General features: G+C 36.7%; 1 protein-coding gene across 2 annotated transcripts in view; it reads right to left on the bottom strand.

The window, feature by feature from the left end:
• dnaaf9 (dynein axonemal assembly factor 9) overlaps positions 1-18,300 on the bottom strand; it is a 49,714-nt gene that overhangs the window by 27,219 nt on the left and 4,195 nt on the right. For both annotated transcript variants that reach the window (XR_003934444.1, XM_030126011.1), the window contains exons 6-28: positions 18,141-18,247; positions 17,983-18,060; positions 17,217-17,318; positions 16,086-16,141; positions 15,841-15,976; positions 12,530-12,611; positions 9,837-9,873; positions 9,645-9,729; positions 9,458-9,534; positions 9,301-9,345; positions 9,165-9,210; positions 7,998-8,109; positions 7,667-7,737; positions 6,242-6,289; positions 6,036-6,126; positions 5,318-5,421; positions 5,078-5,221; positions 3,818-3,903; positions 3,585-3,686; positions 1,961-2,078; positions 1,777-1,865; positions 1,495-1,629; positions 639-764 (exon numbers count right to left, since the gene is read on the bottom strand). Coding sequence is in view for 1 of the 2 variants with exons in the window: in XM_030126011.1 (XP_029981871.1) it covers positions 639-764; positions 1,495-1,629; positions 1,777-1,865; positions 1,961-2,078; positions 3,585-3,686; positions 3,818-3,903; positions 5,078-5,221; positions 5,318-5,421; positions 6,036-6,126; positions 6,242-6,289; positions 7,667-7,737; positions 7,998-8,109; positions 9,165-9,210; positions 9,301-9,345; positions 9,458-9,534; positions 9,645-9,729; positions 9,837-9,873; positions 12,530-12,611; positions 15,841-15,976; positions 16,086-16,141; positions 17,217-17,318; positions 17,983-18,060; positions 18,141-18,247 (2,077 nt within the window). In the remaining variant the exon portion in view is untranslated. The remainder of the gene's footprint in view (positions 1-638; positions 765-1,494; positions 1,630-1,776; positions 1,866-1,960; positions 2,079-3,584; positions 3,687-3,817; positions 3,904-5,077; positions 5,222-5,317; positions 5,422-6,035; positions 6,127-6,241; positions 6,290-7,666; positions 7,738-7,997; positions 8,110-9,164; positions 9,211-9,300; positions 9,346-9,457; positions 9,535-9,644; positions 9,730-9,836; positions 9,874-12,529; positions 12,612-15,840; positions 15,977-16,085; positions 16,142-17,216; positions 17,319-17,982; positions 18,061-18,140; positions 18,248-18,300) is intronic.

Here is an 18,300-nt window from a genome sequence, read left to right as displayed (position 1 = left end):
TTTTTTTTTCTTTTACAGCTGTATGTATAGATTTTTTTTTTATGAGCTCAAGGCAAAGCATGAGTCAGAAACAGTCTTCTTTACCAAAGCCATGTGATGTGTACTTTTAATTTCTGCAGAGCTAGTAATGTCTCCACAGAAATAACGTTGAGATTTAGGCATTTTTCACCACTTTCAGAATTGGAGACCCCAATCAAATTAATTTAATGTACTGGTCAGCTCTAAATAAGGGTTTACATTCTCCTAAATGGCACAGATGGAGGCGGGATATATGCACGAAGCAACACAAACAAGCATTATGTAAATATGACTCAGAATGGGGAATGTCGAACAGGAGGACTCTGACCAGCTATAATGATGGAACTTCTACCTAAAAGAGGGACGATCTCTGTTAAATGGACATGGTGGACAAGGCAGATTGGTCTCATCAAAAGACTCAAACACTAATAAAATGTCTTCATCAACAACACAAGGACATAAAACAAACATAACAGATTTATTTATGAGAAATAGGTGTTTCATGTTAAATGACTCATTATCTGGGTATGAAATTATTACCTACAGGATGATATTTGGTCATATGACACAGCCCGAATCGACAGAGTGGAAAGCCAGGGTATGACAGATAGAGTTGTTACCTGTGCTCCATACAGGAGGAGAGGGGGTCCACACAGGCAGTGACAGCTCCGATGGTGAAACACGCCTGGACGACAGGGTCCGGGTGGAAGAGCACAGCCTGGACCACATCCAGAACATCTGTGTATCTGCACAAGTGGGCGCAAAGATAAGATAAGATAAGATAAGATAGAGTTGTGGAAAAATGTATTAGACCACCCTTGTTTTCTTCAATTTCTTGTTCATTTCAATGCCTGGTACAAGTAAAGGTACATTTGTTTGGACAGATATAATGATACCAACTGAAATAGCTCATAAGAGTTTAATTTCAGAGCTGAAATCTATCCATTTTCCATGGTTTTCTTGATAATAACCAAAATCACCTCAGTTCTTACATCAGTATCTACAGTATTGTCCTGATAAAAACAGTGGTTTTAGGCATTCCATGTTTTCTTTTCTGTCAGTTTTAGTCACATGATCCACACAGGAGTTAATACTTGATTGCATAACCATTGTTTTTGATGACTTTTGATGGTCTAATCATTTTTTCCACAACTGTAGATAGACTTTACTGACCCCAAACTGGGAAATTGCAGTACTTTATTATAATATCATTATATATTATAATATTATATTATCATTTACACGTTATCAAAGATTATTAGACACAGATTGAGACAGGAAAATCAATATATGCTTTTTAAAATTTACTCATATTTTGCACAAGATACTTCAAAAGTCAAAAGCTACAGATGATAAGAGCCCATTCATTCCTACTTTGTATGAACTGGACTGTTTCGTTTTGTTTCAGCTTTGTTGCAGTGGTTCAGTTTGACTTTTCCAGTCAGCTGTATCAAGCTGATCAGAAGGCTTTCTTACCCAAGTGAGAGCACCAGCAGACGGGGTTTGCCTCTTGGGCCTCTCTGGCTCTCCAGGAAGCTAGACAAGTACTGCTGGAGGTGAGAGGCTGAGAAGCTGTCACAGCTGTCAGGACCAGGCTCATATACCACCCACCTAAAGGTGCAATGGAATCTGACTTGTATTATTTTGGTGGTGTCATGTTTTCAGGTATTACAGCAGCTAGAATATATGTGCAATTAAACAGACGCCAGCTCAGGTAAAGAAAAAATAAATCAAAAAATAAAAATCAATCCTGCTTACCTTCCATGTTCCTTGCTAAACTTCACCAGGAAGTCACAGAGTCTCTTCTTATGGCTTCCCGGCAGTCCAGTGATGATGGTTATGACAACCTTTAATACATTAAAAGCCAACATCAGTATCCAAGTATCAGCCTTATCCTGATTTCATGCTGTATAACAAAAGACAAGCTCCTCTGGAAGCTCACCTTGTCTCCTTGACTGGTGGCTGGTTTCCGCAGCTCAGCAGAGGGGAAGAGTGCCCCCAAGTGGTCAAACAAAATAGGCTCCTGACCAATGCTACTGAGGGCAAAGTGCTGGAGAAACCTGGAAAAATATCAGGATGCAGCATTAGCAATGTGAAAAGTAATCCTGAGATACGGACTGACGTGACTAGATTACACCAATCTAAAGCAATAACAGAATGGAACACTGACAATCCTGAAAACACACATTATGAACCAACTTCATAAATAAATACTGGAAAAAGGAGTGACTAGATTTACATGCATGTTCTCACTGGGTATAAATGATTACAGTATATGGTCACTATACTGTTTGACATTTCTGGATGGACTAATTTATTTTTTTTTCTCCACTTTATTTTTCTTATTTTACTACAAATATGGTTAAACATACATAACAAACAGCAGGGTCAGGTAGTCACAACTTACATAGGAAAACTAATAAATGAATACATGAATAAAAATGCATTCTCACACAGTGTAAATGTGTATGTGTATAAGTTACAATTGCTTAGGCAGTTTTAGGCAGGTGGCATTTTTGAAGTTACTGAGCTAAGAAGAGGGTCCAGTTTTTCCAATGTCCTTCTCCTACATCCCTCTGTAGCCTCAGATCATAAGTGATCTGCTCCATATGATGTAAGTGATTCACAATATTTATGAAGATGTCCACAGAAGGGCCGCATTTTTGAAGCCAGTATCTCGTGATAGTTTTCTTTTTGGCAGCCAAAAAAATCTTTAGTAAATATAAATCGTTTTTGCTTAAATCCACTGGGGAAAGTCCAAGGTATAGTGTGGGAAAGGACATATTAACCTCAAAGCCTAGTGCTTCAGAGATTGTTTTGGACACTTCCTCCCAAAACAGCCTGATAAAGGGACAAGACCAAAATATACACTGCAAAAATCTAAATCTTAACGAGTGCATGTTTCTCATTTCTAGTCAAAATATCTTGTCACACTTAAAATAAGACCTAATCACCTAAAGAGTAACTTTTCAGTGAGACATAAGAACTTACTTTTGGACAACAGATCTTGAAAACCTTATTTCAAGAAATCTTACCAAGATAATTTTCACTTGTTCCACTGGCAGATATTTTTTTGGTTGAATTAAGCAAATTAAATTATTTTGACTAGAAATGAGTAAAATACACTTGGTAAGATTTTGATTTTTGCATTGTATGTGCGTGGTCCACCATTATTCTACTGCACCTCCAGCATGGCAGTGGAATCCCCATTTGTCTGGATTTTTGTTTGGGGGTTATGAAATAACAAGTAATATTTTCCCAGCAAAAGTCTCTCCAAGTTGGTGAGTTTCTGGAGGAGATTTGGACTAATTTGTTTTGCCAAAACAAGTAAACAAAACATGTGTGCATGGGTCATTTTGGGCTACACAATAAATCTGCATCACCTTACATGCTCCCCTGTGGCAGGAAAGACTACTCAAGTGTTGTCCAATACATGATATTTAAGAGAGGCTCAATGAAATCCTATTTTGGGAGGTTATAGTGGTGATTAAGACTAGCATCAGGTTTTATTACTTGTTTAATCCAACTCCACAGCACCCTACTGTGTGACTCCAGTTTGTACTAACATGTCCTGTTCTGGCAGCTGAGAGTAGGAAGTCTTCATGCTGCCTCTGCGTTTTGCTACCGGTGGCTCCTGACTGTCATGCAGCTTCTGCAGTTTGGAGTGCCTGAAAGAAAAAGGCAAATAAATCATGTGTAACGTCTAAAAATGAATCATGACTCAAAGCAAACTACACTCGAATACTATTGCGGTGTGAGGAAAAGGCACGGAAATGTAAAGGAGATTAAGCTTCCCTACATGTTTGTTTGGTTCCAGTTTAGCTTTTCTTGGTCCACCAACTCCAGAGTCAACACAGACTCAGAGTTTTGCCAAATCGACAAAACCTGAAACCAAGAGAAAACAGAGAAAGTGTTGACTGAAACGCAGATGACTTCTGAATGAGCACAAGGTAAAAAAGTGTATAACTATTATTAGAAAGAGATAATCCTTAGATAAAAGCTTAATCAAAAACTTTACATTATTAACATGTATAAGTCACTTTTAGCCCTTTTTAACCCTGGGAATGTATACAGTTGTAAATTACATTTTATCTGATTTGAGATACTTATTTTACCATGTGTTCTAATCACTAAAGTTAGTATTAGCATATTTTCATGTTGTAATACAATCGTGGAAAACATTATTAGACCATCAAAAGTCATCAAAAACAATGGTTATGCAATCAAGTACTAACTCCTGTGTGTATCATGTGACTAAAACAGACAGAAAAGAAAACATGGAATGTCTAAAAGCACTGTTTTTGTCAGTACAATGCCATAGCTATTGATGTCAGAACTGAAGGGATTTTGGTTATTATCAAGAAAAACATGGAAAATGGATAGATATCAGCTCTGAAATTAAACTACAGTCTACTCTCGTTATACCGCCAACTTCCGTTCACGGCCAAATTGGCGGTATAGCGAAAATGGCGTTACAACGGGTTGCGTCCATAATGTGCATGTCTTTACTATATGATGTCTATGCTGCCTCCGTTAACCCGTTCTAATTGCGTTTCTAAATAAATATTGATTCTGTTATGTTGTAAGGCAGGGATCGGCAACCTTTAACACTCAAAGAGCCATTTCGACCCGGTTTCCACGGAAAAGACAACACTGGGAGCCGCACCTTGGAGGTGCCACGGCGGCGCACCTTGGAGGTGCTGCGCCGCGCCGCTGGCGGTATAACGGTCGGGAAATCAATGGTATAAGTGTTGTTTGTGCATGGAACTGGGCTGGCGGATGGCGATAAGCGGAAATGGCGGTATAACGGCGGGCGGTTTAACGAGAGTAGACTGTACTATGAGCTATTTTTGTTGTTATCATTATATTTGTCCAAACAAATGTACCTTTAGTTGTACCAAGCATTAAAATGAACAAGAAATTGAAGAAAACAAAGGTGGTCTAATAATTTTTTCCACGACTGTATGTGTGTGATTTTACACTACTGCTGGGAGAGAGATGTATTGATAGATTATGCGGCTCCTGAACCCTGTAGGATATGACAGGCTGAAGGTCTTACTTTGGAATAGAAGGCCCTGTGGCTCTTAGAACGAGGCTGAAGAGCAAATACAAGACACTGGTCTGCGCTGTGGAGAGGGAACGGGAGGTGGGGCAGCAGGCTTTTCTCATACTCCACAAAAAGAGAAGCCACGGCACTGGTATCCTGAGGGCACACATGTCAGAGTCACGAGTTCATCAGTCAATAACACTGATTTTCGACCTTAAATATGCATTTTGGAGCACTGACCAACATGCCTACCGGATCATAGAACTTGAGAGAGCTGATGTGATCCTTGGAAATGGTGATGCTCCCATATTGAGAATGGATAAAGAGGATTCCCTCAGAGAAGAACACAATCTTGCCTAGATTGAAATTTCAAAAGACAAAGATAATTGTGCAACTCCATGGTCACGTATTATTATCATTTTGTTTCTACACAACCAGGGTTCCTACAGGTATCTACACGTTAAATTTAAGACATTTTAAGACCTTTTAAGACTACTTAGAACAGAATTTAATGCCTATTTCACAGCCATCCTGGTAAAAAATCATAACTCCTAGGATAGAGGAAAATGTATTTATTTACATCAGCATTGATTGAATATTCCATTCATACTGTACACGAAACTGAATATTCTGTGATCATTTCTCACCAGGGGCTGCAAAGTTAATGATAATTGGTTCCTAAATTCAATACAAATTGTCAAGTTGGAACGGGTGGAACTGAGTCAACTAACATTACTTTCTTTCTAGTCTGGACATTTCCAACACACATTTAAACACAATACAGCAAACAAGTGTATGAGAATATAACTTAAGACCTAACATATCAAACTCAATACCTTTTAAAGACTTTTTAAGGAATTAAATGCAGACTTGTAAATTCAAGACTTTTAAGACTTTTTAAGACCCTGTGGGAATCCCTGAAGTTTAATTTCTCTGTATATACATATGAGACATATGAGAGTTAATGTACCTTCTTCAGGTGTGGAGAGGTGACTACTGGAGAACACATATGCAGCATCTGCTACAGTCAGAGCTGTTCCCAAACAAGAACCTTCCTCTTTCTGTGGAAAAATATAATATAAAATAATGTAAAATAAAATAAAATAAAATTCATATGAATACATAAACAGTACAAACATCTATATACAGTGGATATAAAAAAACTCCTGGTATTACCTTTGTAAGCTGATGAGCTTGCTCAGACTGCTTTACATCAGATTCCATCTAAACATCACAAATATAAGTACTTTAGTAAAAGACAGTACAGGACAGAAGCAGTACAGTTCAATAAAAGGTGACACTCTAATAAGATGTTATACACTGCATATGTTCTCGTATAGATTGGAACTTTACTTGTAAACACAGAGAGGTAAAGCAGTGACTACAGCACAGGTGTCGAACATACAGCCCGGGGGCCAAAACTGGCCAGCCAAAGGGTCCAATCCAGCCCGTGAGATGAAATTACACTGAAGATATTAACAATCAGGGGTGCTAAAATCTTTATAGTTCATATTCCACATACAGACCAATATGATCTTAAGTGGATCAGACCATTAAAATACTATCATAAAAACCTATAAATAATGACAACTCCACAATTTTCTTTTTGGTTTTAGAGTAAGAAGTTAAATTCCATCAAAATGTTGACATTTACAAACAATCTTTTCACACAAAATGTGAATAACCTGCACACTATAACAACCTAAAATTTCTCAAGGGAAGTGCAATTTTAACACTATTCTGGCTGTTATAATTTTTTTTTTTTTTAAATAAATCTTTTTATTGGATTTTTTGTACACATATAGAAATATCTGACATGTACAATGTTTACTAGTGTTCTAGTTGAAAGGTAATAGGAAGCTGTCTTATACAATGTACACTGAGAACAACAGCAGTTTAAATTTAAGACAGAAAGGCTTCTATGAATCCTACTATATAATACACGTTCTGTGTCCGTCTGTCCGATCGATGTCTGATTGATGTTGCAGCACAGGAGGGCGTTTGTATGGGTTTTCCTCAGCCTTCACAGGCCCGATCACCACCAAACTCACCAAATGAATCGAAACATTACGTGACTATCTACTAGGCACAATTTTACGTCCGTATTCAAATGTTCTGAGATATGCTGGCCGATTTTAGCCTCTCATGCTATCGTACAATGGCACCATGCGTACAATGCCGCTAATAAAGTATAATTAACTATTATCCCTCCCCACCCACTATTTAGAAAAAAAAAAAAAAAAAAAAACCCAAAAAACCAAAACACAAATATAAAAAACCCCACACATGACCACTGCTGGATTTACAATTAAAATAAATGAAATTAAAATACGTAATTAAAACAAACTAGATGATAGGGGGATGTTCTGTGTATTTGTAGATCCATTATGGTCTGTAAGTTGTAATGCGCATGTGTCAATGATAAACTGAGGCATAATATTGTTAAAATTGCACTTCTGGCCCGCTTTAGCTCATATTGGGCTGAATGTGGCCCCTGAATTAAAATGAGTTTGACACCCCTGGACTAGAGTGTGTATCCACTCCAGACATCCTTTGTGTTTATAACACTAATGTGAAATTCATTTTGTGCTGTGTACATACCAGCCAGCAGGCGTAACGAGGCACAGTTGTAGTGAGGACGGTGTAGCAGCTGTCCGAGGACACAGTGCCATCTGCAGGAGAGGAAACAGACTTGTTTGACATGGAGGATAAACAACAAAGCCCAAGAATGACAAAACGTGGAAGATGAATCACAAATATGATCTTTGGAGCATGAAAGAGGCTATTTTTAGTCGACTCTCTGTTGTTTCAAAATGACTAATGCCTTTTCTGTTGACGTGACCTGTGGCTTTGTCTGCTTATGTAAATCCGATTTCCTTCGGGGTTTCAATCAATCATCGGTCTAATTCAATAAATTCAATCAATCTTCTACCTTTCTGCTGAATGTTGATGCTGGACTCCAAGAAGGACTCAGAGAAGACGACAGATCCCAGGTTGTCCCTGTCCCTCTGCAGGTCTGGAATGTTATGGACGGTCATGGACGCCTGGACAAAGAAACAAAGAGTTGCGATAAAAATGCATCTTGTACAAAGAAATGATTAACCCTTAAAGACCCAAACAGCCACTGACAACCAAAACCTTCAACTAACGTAAACTGCTTAATACCTGTTGATCCACTAATCCTATCAATACATGTAAGTAATTGGTGTAAAATGCAGTTATTCATCTTTTCACGGTCATCAGATATGACCCATTTGGACATTCATACCATGGAAACACCGTCGTCTTCTACAACATTGACTCACCAGGAAGACCCATGGAGTTGGATCAATAACAGTGGATGGACACACTTGTTTTATGTTCAGTTAATGATATATTTTACAGAAAAGGTCACTTTTTCTTCAGTTTTCTCTGTTTCTGATATAACCGTCAACTGTAATCTGAACTTTTATGAACATCTACATGATCAGTGAATTAAATATAGAAAAATACATGATGTTCACTGAAAAAATGCAGCACTGCAAAAATCTACATCTTACCAAGTGTATTTTTCTCATTTCTAGTCAAAATCTCTCATCACACTTAAAATAAGACATAATCACCTAGAGAATAACTTTTCAGTGAGATATAAGAAGTTATTTTTAGACAATAGATCTGGGAAATCTTATTTAAAGAAATCTTACCAAGATAATTTTCACTTGTTCCATTGGCAGATTTTTTTTGCTTAGTTAAAATATTTTTTGCTTAATTCAAGCAAAACAATCTGCCAATGGAACAAGTGAATATTATCTTTGTCCGATTTCTTGAAATAAGATTTTCCAGATCTACCGTCTAAAAATAAGTTCTCATATCTCACTCAAAAGTTACTCTCGAGGCGATTAAGTCTTATTTTAAGTGTGCTGAGATATTTTGACGAGAAATGAGAAAAATACACTTGGTAAGATTTAGATTTTTCCAAGCGAGAACACAGGATAATCTTAAATATAGAGAAAAAAGTATTTTTTAGGAACAGCCATAAAGTAGCACCGGGTCTTTATGGGTTAATGTGTACATGTTGCACAGAGAGGAAAAAAAGTATATTTGTCTTTATTTAACTTACTGTTTTTACAACATAACGGCTGTCTTCATCAGTCAGCAGCATTATCCTGAAGAAAAACAGAGAAAATACAATAATAACTAACATAAAACACACATTCACAGACATCGTATGTGCAAATTCAACTGTCTGGACCGACCTTCCTTGATTATTCACTGCTTGAATCGTGAATTCACATTTGGATCTGAGGAGGAAAACAAATGAAAGCTTAGAAACAAACAAAAAAAAGACAAAAACAGTCTAAACGACCTTTGCAGATACAGAGAATTGTTAAAACATCATTAGTATGTTTTTACCTTAGATGGCTGCGATATTGACTTAAATTCATTGAGTCCAAAGTCATCAAGAAGGTGTTCTCTGCAACATCCTTAGCCTGTAAGAAACAGCTGTCTCAGTTAATGAATGAAACTGGATGAATGAACTGAAAAAATGGAAGTATTAATGACAATAACTGAAATAGATGCATTGTCTTTTTTTTTTGACCTTGGTTGGACTGGAGGTAGACGAGTAGCATTTGATTCCCGACAGGACGGCTTGAACAACAGCTGAATAAATCTGGGACAGAATTCTGAACAAAACAGCGTCAGCTCAAACACTGCTGGGTATTTAACAATGACCACAAAGTAGCTTATTGTGAAAAACTGTAATTATGAGATTAGAAATTAAACCACTTACAAGACGTCTGTATTCTTCTGCTGCACGTTTTCATTTCCTGGGGGTGAAATAAACACAGCTTAAATAAATTATTGATACAAACGGGCTTCTCGCAGGAACCGCCCTCAGGCTCGCTGACCTTCTGCAGCAGGGTTCATGGCTCTTGCATATTTTCCTTTTCAGAATCCATAATATTCCAGAGTCAAATTTTTATACTTCTTGGCAGATTTTTCAAACCATGTGACGTCTGAGTAAGGCTAGATGTTTACTTTGTTAATAACTGGTTAATGTATTGTTAATAAGAATGTTGTCCAATAATTTCCAGGGGATTATGAGTACTGCAGTTCATGCATGGCAATTAAAATCAAACTCTGGAAGTCCCCAAATACTCCTTCGTTTCAAGCATGGGTCAATGATATGTTGTCATTAATACAGATGGAAAAGCTCAGGTCTTTGAGGACCTGTTCTGTGAACACTTTTTCAAGTGCTTGGACGCCATTTCTCGCATACTTGGAGGAAGTTAAATTGGACTAAGGCTTATATTGGTATACCAGTGACTGTCCTCTGCCTCTGCCCCTGTTTCTGTCTTTGAATAAGGACTGGCTAGTTAATTAATAAATTAGTTGTTACACACATCTAAGCCTTTGTTTTTGTGTTTTACATAACTGCAAAATAAAATATGTATTTAAAAAAAAAAAAAATCAAACCATGGATGATAAACCCAGAGCTCTGCGTAGGTGTGTCCATTCAACAGGGAATACAAACACTGGCCAAATTAACCACTAAAATGTTGAAAAATGAATGTAAACGAATACAATGGTCAACAAAACGAACTTAATAGTCAACACAATGAACAAAATAAGAACACAATCGGAAATAAAATGACCAAAAGCTACCTATAAACAAACAAAATAATGTGTTTCCATGGATCAGATTGCTTGTCCACCACCTCCCACAGACACTCTGTGGTCCTGAGATTGGTTTGTCCTTCCTTAGTCCATTTTTGGTCGGTACTAACCACTGCAGTCCAAAAACACCCAACAGGACCTGCAGTTGTGGCGATGTTCTGACCCAGTCATCACTATTGGCTTTTCCATTGGACATCTGTGCACAACTTTACTGATATTTACTAAATGTTGAAAAAAAAAAAAACAGAAGTACGGCATGTCGGCTTTTCCATTAGATCATAAATGTGATTTGTTAATTTATTATCACGAGATGACATGACAAGTCATTCCATTAACATGGTGACGAACGTTAATATCATGTTGATTTACAGATATATTCATTATTATTATGTAATACTCCTCTATCCCGTACTAAATTAAAAAATGATTCAGTTTTCTGGTGTGTCCACACATACCGCACCATGTTTCTTTTAAAACTCTTCTTCTTTGCTTGTTATAACATCCATCAACACTAGGGGTGTTACAAAATATTGGTTCTGCAATATATCACGATATTTCATTTCACAAAACTGTGTCGATATTAAAAAGTACTGTATTGATATTTTTAGGTATTTATTCAAATGCAGATATGGCAGAGCTTCATTTTTTTTGTTTTTTTTTCTTTTTCATATATCTATATTATTTAACACTGTTGTATTAAATATTGGTTATTTGAAGCATCCCAAAAGCACTTTTTACTGTCAGAGAGGCAGATGTTAGTTCCTCTGTTGGGAATGCACAAAAATAATGTTCTGATGTTAGTTGTGAACTAATTGAATATGAACATTTGAACAGGATCTTAAACTGTAATGTCTCTAAAACATAATTTAAGTTTTAACACAGGAACATTTTGTGATATAGCATTAGATCCTGTTGTGATCAAATAAAAATGTGTTTAGTATTTGTGCAGATTTCTGGTGTAATTCAATTCTTCCAGGAAATAATCATTTTAAAAAAAGAAACAAAAAAATTGCCTTTTTAACAGTATCATGATATATCGTGATATATTGTATTGTGATCCTAGTATTGTGATTTGTGTCGTATCGCCAGATTCTTGCAAATACACAGCCCTAATCAACACCTTTTTTTTTTTTTTTTTTTTTTTTTATTGGTGTGACTCTAGCTGCGGAAAAAGGTCTTTTCATTGCAGTTTTACATGATATACCAAATGCGCTACACTGGAAAAACCACCTCTTGCCAGCGCAAAAACTTTTCATCAAAAAAATGACAGTTTTGGCGAAATTGTCGTTTTTCCATTAGGCAAATTTTTATGCACAAGTTATATTTGTGCAATTTGAGGGTCAATGGAAAAGCGACTACTGTTACAATATGGTGCTTGGAAAAGTCTCTCAGTTCGTTATCTTGCTCATTTTACCGCTTCCAACACATCAGCTTTGACAAATAAATGTTCAGTTGCTGCCTAATGTATTCATCCCACTGACAGGTCCCATTGGAATGAAATAATCAATATTATTAACACTTCTCCTGGCAGTGGTCAGAATATTATGCTTGATCAGAGACACTAGAGGCAGCAGTCTGGAAACACATATTTTCCACTTCTTCGCTCACACTAACCCAGACATGGAAATGACTAAAATCAAATGTCACACTTTTCCATACTACACAGGAATCCCAGGCTATCTTGGTTAGTAAGAGGAGCATTAAAACTACACCTGGAATCTTAGACATTCATAAGATACTGTAAGATACACCTACATCATATGACTGGAAAAATCCTACGTAGATAGTAAAATAGTGAAATCTCACCAAGGTATGGAGTGTGGGTGGTCCCAAAGAAATAGGTTCTTGAGCAGGCTAGAGGTCCTTTGGGTGCTACACACTGAAGAACCTAAATTAAAAATAAAGTTGTATTAAAATTGTTGGCAGACTATACATCTTAAGGACAGATGACACAATTTATAAGGCACATGGACAGGAGTGAAGTTTTTCATGCAATACATTCCAAAATGACTACTAAGACCACTGCTGCTTTTTAATAAGAACCTAAAGTTTATCAGATGTGTTCACTATCCTTGCATCTTAATCTATCAATGCAGTTGTTTCATTTATAACATGACCTTGAATTTTTACCATCAAAACAAGTCCACGTGATGTATCATCCTTAAAGATATTAAGGACTTTCGTCATCAATTTTTCATCAAATCTGTACAATCTGAGTCATAGCCTAAGTGTCACGAATCCGTAAGTCTTTCCATGATTACACACCTGAATCTCTTCCCTCACGGTGAACAATGTCGAAGTGTACTCCACCATAAACGATCCATTTGTTTACAGACAGAGCCGGTAGGTCACTTGGGCATTTTTGGAAATTTGTCGTGTCATCACGGAAAGACTTGCGGATTCGTGATACTTGAGCTGTGACTCGAGTTTTACAGATTTGAAGGAAGATTGGTGACAAAAGTCATACACAGCATTAAATCCAAGTGAATGTTTAAGTCAAATGTCCCTAATTGTGTCCCTCAGATATCACACTCATGAGGTTATCTATTTATTTATTTATGTATTTAGTGTTTCTATTACAACAACTATTACTGCTAGGGCTGTGCAATTAATCGAAATTCAATTACGATTTCGATTGTTACACGCAACGATTACAAAAATTATGTAATCGAGAAAAAACGATTATTAATTTTGAGTTGTTTTAATTCACGTGCACGCAAGCTCCCATGAGTTGCTCTGCCCCGCCCCCCTCTAAGCTACAGCTGCCAGCTAGCCGGCAGGTCCACCCCAAGAGGAAAGTTGGACCTAGCGGTCTGGAAAAATGGCAGGACAATCACAGCAGAAGTGCTTGGTAAACAAAAAAGGCAAGTCCAATTCAATTGTATGGAATCACTTTGGGTTTGATGAAGACGAAGAGCAAAAACACATCATGTTCAAAAAATGTTTCGTAGTTGTGTCCACACCGACCGCTAACACAGCAAACCTTTTTAACCATTTAAAGTTGAACCACCGCCACCTTTATCATAATCTTATGAAAAACTAAAACACATAAAAACAACTTAGTCCGCAATGCAATCTTCAGTCTCCGAATCTCTTTATGCTGCAACTCCCGTATTAACCTAACCCGTATAACCTTAACGTACGTATTCTAGATGGCTGATGTATACAGAAGGCCTTAACTGAAACCTCACGGCACGCCACTGAATTTACTATTTCATACTACATTGAACATAGTTGAATTTATAATTTGCACTTTACGTGAGTTTTTTTTTTGTTTGTTTTTTTTATTGCTACAGTTCTATGGCAAGTCTATAGCAGTTTAATTACAGTGCACTATTTATTTACAAAAGGAAACATACTTGAATTTACAGTACACTTACTTGAATTCAAAGATTTTTTTGTTTCATACAAAAGTGAACATACTTTTTTTTAGTGGTTAAAAGCTTTATTTATGTTTAAAGAGTATATTTTACATTGCTTTGCAAGAAAAAAAATAAACAACTTTAAGGTTAAAAAAATAATCGTTTTTAATAATCGTGATTTCAATTATTGCTAAAATAATCGTGATTATTTTTTTTCCTATACTCGAGCAGCCCTAATTACTGCATTATCATTATTATTCATTTCTTTTTACTCTTTCGCTTATTGACATAAATTCTGTTTATAGATATATAACCATTATTTCTTTTATTTTTATGTCATTTTTATTTATCCCTCTACTTCATGGTAGGTATACAAATGATATTTATTTTGTTTGAAATACAGCCAGGTCAAGGTGACGTTATTCTATAAGCCTTTTGGGTTTCTGACCTCACCTGCACATTTTCGTACCCTTCTCTCTACCAAGAGAGATATGTACATGTATTTGTCTTATTTTATATTTGTATGTGCAAATAAATGAATAATAAAAAATAATAAATAAGAGGTCACAGTGACCTTGACCTTTGGCCACCAGTATTTATTAAATTCACCCCTGCATCCAAAGGAATGCTTTTACCAAATTCTACAACATTTTCTCATGCCATTCCAGACACATCATCTTACAGCAGGGGTCACCAATCCTGGTCCTCGAGGTCTACTATCCTGCATGTTTTAGATGTTTCCCTCTTCTTGCACACCTGACGATCGTTATCAGGATTCTGCAGAGCTTGATGATAGGTGTATCATTTGAATCAGGTCTAGTTGAAGAGGGATACATCTAAAACATGCAAGATAGCAGATCTCAAGGACCAGGGTTGGTCACCCCTGTCTCACAGGACACATCAAAAGCACGTATAGTTCCGAACTACTTCACTAGTTGGCGCTGTTGTCAGTTTTCCCGACCTTAAGCAACACGAATGATGAAGGGCAACATAATGATTATGATGAGCCTACTTATTGATTTGACGTCACTTTTTATAGCCTTCACTTGCTCCCACACTGTGCAACATCAGAGTTGAAAGTCTGTGGCTAAAATTATTCTTCAGCGCTGTATTAAACAGTTCTATTTACCACATTAATATAAACAGAATAATCAAGAGTTAGATGCTGCTTGTGCCTTAACATTGGGATATTGATAAGAATATAAACACATTAAAACATCCACACAGTAGACAGGTTGTTGGCAGCTTTCTCTCCAGGTTTTGGCTTCAGAAGCTGTGATGTTACATTTTTAAACTCCTCATATGTTTGTTCATCTTATGAGAAATACAGCTCTAGACATGTCCATATATGAAATTGGTGAATCAGGTGCGTATCAACTCAGATACGTGCAATATCTGTTTTTCTTAGTCTGTCAGTGCCATATAAAGCTACTTCAGTTTGTCTTTATCTTCTTATCCTAAAATAACCTGCTTATGCTATCAATGTGAGCATACTTTGACTGACTTGGTGTATTTGCAGTATATGTTACGCAATACTTGTTTTTCAGCATGTATTAAATTTGTGTTTATGGCTTTATTCCCACTTTAAAAAGGAGATATTTTCATGGGGATACATCAGTAAATTCAAACAAGATGAGATGTGAGTTAGGTATTTACTTGCACTATTGAATTTTTTTTTTTTTTTTCTTCAGAATTGTTCTTTCCACATTCAGTCAACAAGTGATTATTTTTCTTCCCTCAGCTGCTGCTTCTTACCATGTGTCTGGCAGTGGAACCTTCAGGCCCTGTGTTGCGAACCTGATGACTCTCAGATGGAAAGTTGAATGAATAGTTTTCCAGATCCTCTAAGGAGGAGTGTCTCCCAAATAGCACAAAGGGCTGCTGACTTTTACTGAAATAAAACAACAAACCACAAAATATTCAATCAATTTTAAGTTTTTACACTCTAAAATTCAGATCAGAATTTCAGTATGTGTGTCTGTTGAATATGAAGCAGTTACCTTTTGTCTGTGATATTGCTTGAGATCAATCCATGGGAGTAATAAGTACGGAATGTCTGTGGATTGATGACAGTACACTTAATGCAAAGGCACATATAAATTAACTTGTTTACTAAGGACATGCACTGGCTGCTTAAGAGATGATACTAGGGCTGTGCAATTAATCAAAATTCAATTACGATTTCGATTATTACACGCAACGATTACAAAAATTATGTAATCGAGAAAAAACGATTATTAATTTTGAGTTGTTTTAATTCACGCGCACGCAAGCTACCATGAGCTGCTCTGCCCCGCCCCCCTCTAAGCTACTGCTGCCTGCTAGCCGGCAGGTCCACCCCAAGAGGAAAGTTGTACCTAGCGGCCTGGAAAAATAGCAGGAGAATCGCAGCAGAAGTGCTTGGTAAACAAAAAAGGCAAGTCAAATTCAATTGTATGGAATCACTTTGGGTTTGATGAAGAAGACGAAGAGCAAAAACACATCACGTGCAAAAAGTGTTTTGTAGTTGTGTCCGCACCGACCGGTAACACAGCAAACCTTTTTAACCATCTAAAGTTTAACCACCGCCACCTTTATCATAAGCTTATGAAAAACTAAAACACATAAAAAAAACTCCGTCTACAACTTTGTCCGCAATGCAATCTTCAGTCTCCGAATCTCTTTACGCTGCAACTCCCGTATTAACCTAACTGAAACCTCACGGCACGCCACTGAATTTACAGTGTTTCATACTACATTGAACATACTTGAATTTATAATTTGAACTTCATGTGCGTTTTTTTTTATTGCTCCAGTTCTATGGCAAGTCTAGAGCAGTTTAATTCCAGTGCACTATTTGTTTACAAAAGGAAACATAGTTGAATTTACAGTATACTTATTTGCATTCAAAGATTTTTTTGTTTCGTACAAAAGTGAACATACTTTGTTTTAATGGTTAAAAGCTTCATTTATATTTAAAGAGTATATCTTACATTGTTTTGCAAGAAAAAAAACAACTTTAAGGTTAACAAATAATCGTTTTTTATAATCGTGATTTCAATTATTGCTAAAATAATCGTGATTATTTTTTTTTCTATAATCGAGCAGCCCTAGATCATACTATGTTTGTATAAATGTGTCTATGAACCCACCTCCCCTGCCTGAGCTTCAGACAGCTCCAAGATGGACAGATGACTCTCCAGGTCCATGCTGGAGAAGAAGCCATTCCACTGCTTTTCAAAGTTACCCAAGTCCTAAAATAAACACAGTTAGAACATATTGTTTTCGGTTTAGTTTGTTTGTTTGTTAACACTCAAGCAGCAAAACTACTGGCTGAATTCAAACCAAATTTGGTTTATAGATTGCCAATGACCCAGAATAGATGTGATTACATTTTGAGGACAGTAGGTCAAAGTTCCTATTTTTTATGAATCTTTAAATCTTTTTTTTTTTCCCCATTTACTTATAATGGGCAAAATTTCAAATGTCTGTAGCAGTAAAAGTACTGGTTGAATTCATACCAAATTTGGTTTATAGATTGCCAGTGACCCAGAATAGATCTGATTACATCATGGGAAAAGCAGGTCAAAGTTCAAATTTTTTATGAATCTTTAAAATCTTTTTTTTCTATTTACTTACAATGGGCAAAATTTCAAATGTCTATGAAAACATTAATTTTGTTTCAAACTACTTCAAACTTGGCACGTATATAGAGGCAACTGATATGCTGACATCAGCACATGCATAGACATGATGACATCAGTGGATCGATAAGAAAAAGAAGCTACAATACGTGCGAGGGGCAGGGTTTGTTGTGCCTGGCACCACTTGTCAAACTGGAGGCTTGTTCATATTTGTACACATCAAACAGAACTTTTAAAATGACAACGTGGATGGATTAAGAAGCGCAGCATTTACCTCTGTGAGAAAATGTTCCAAAGACACCGGATCGAGTCTGTTGTAAACTTGCCACAGTTTCTCACTCATGTCCATCAACTGGAAAGAGGGGGAATATATGAGCGAAATAAGCTGGATAACAATAGAACAAACCATATGTACCGCTGGTTCAAATGTACCTTGTATTTCATGGTAAAAAAGCTCCCTCCACCAATGCCTTCCAGGGCAAACGCTTGAATCAGTGGCCACTTTTCCACCATAAACATATCAAACTTCTGGATGTGTCCTAAAACAAAAATGCGTGATTACACTGTGAGCAATCAGAGGTTAAATCTCGTC

This window comes from Sphaeramia orbicularis, chromosome 22 (assembly GCF_902148855.1).
Source record: "Sphaeramia orbicularis chromosome 22, fSphaOr1.1, whole genome shotgun sequence".
Classification (NCBI taxonomy): domain Eukaryota; kingdom Metazoa; phylum Chordata; class Actinopteri; order Kurtiformes; family Apogonidae; genus Sphaeramia; species Sphaeramia orbicularis.
The sequence above is the reverse complement of the archived record's forward strand: the minus strand, read 5'-3'. Positions and strand labels throughout refer to the sequence as shown.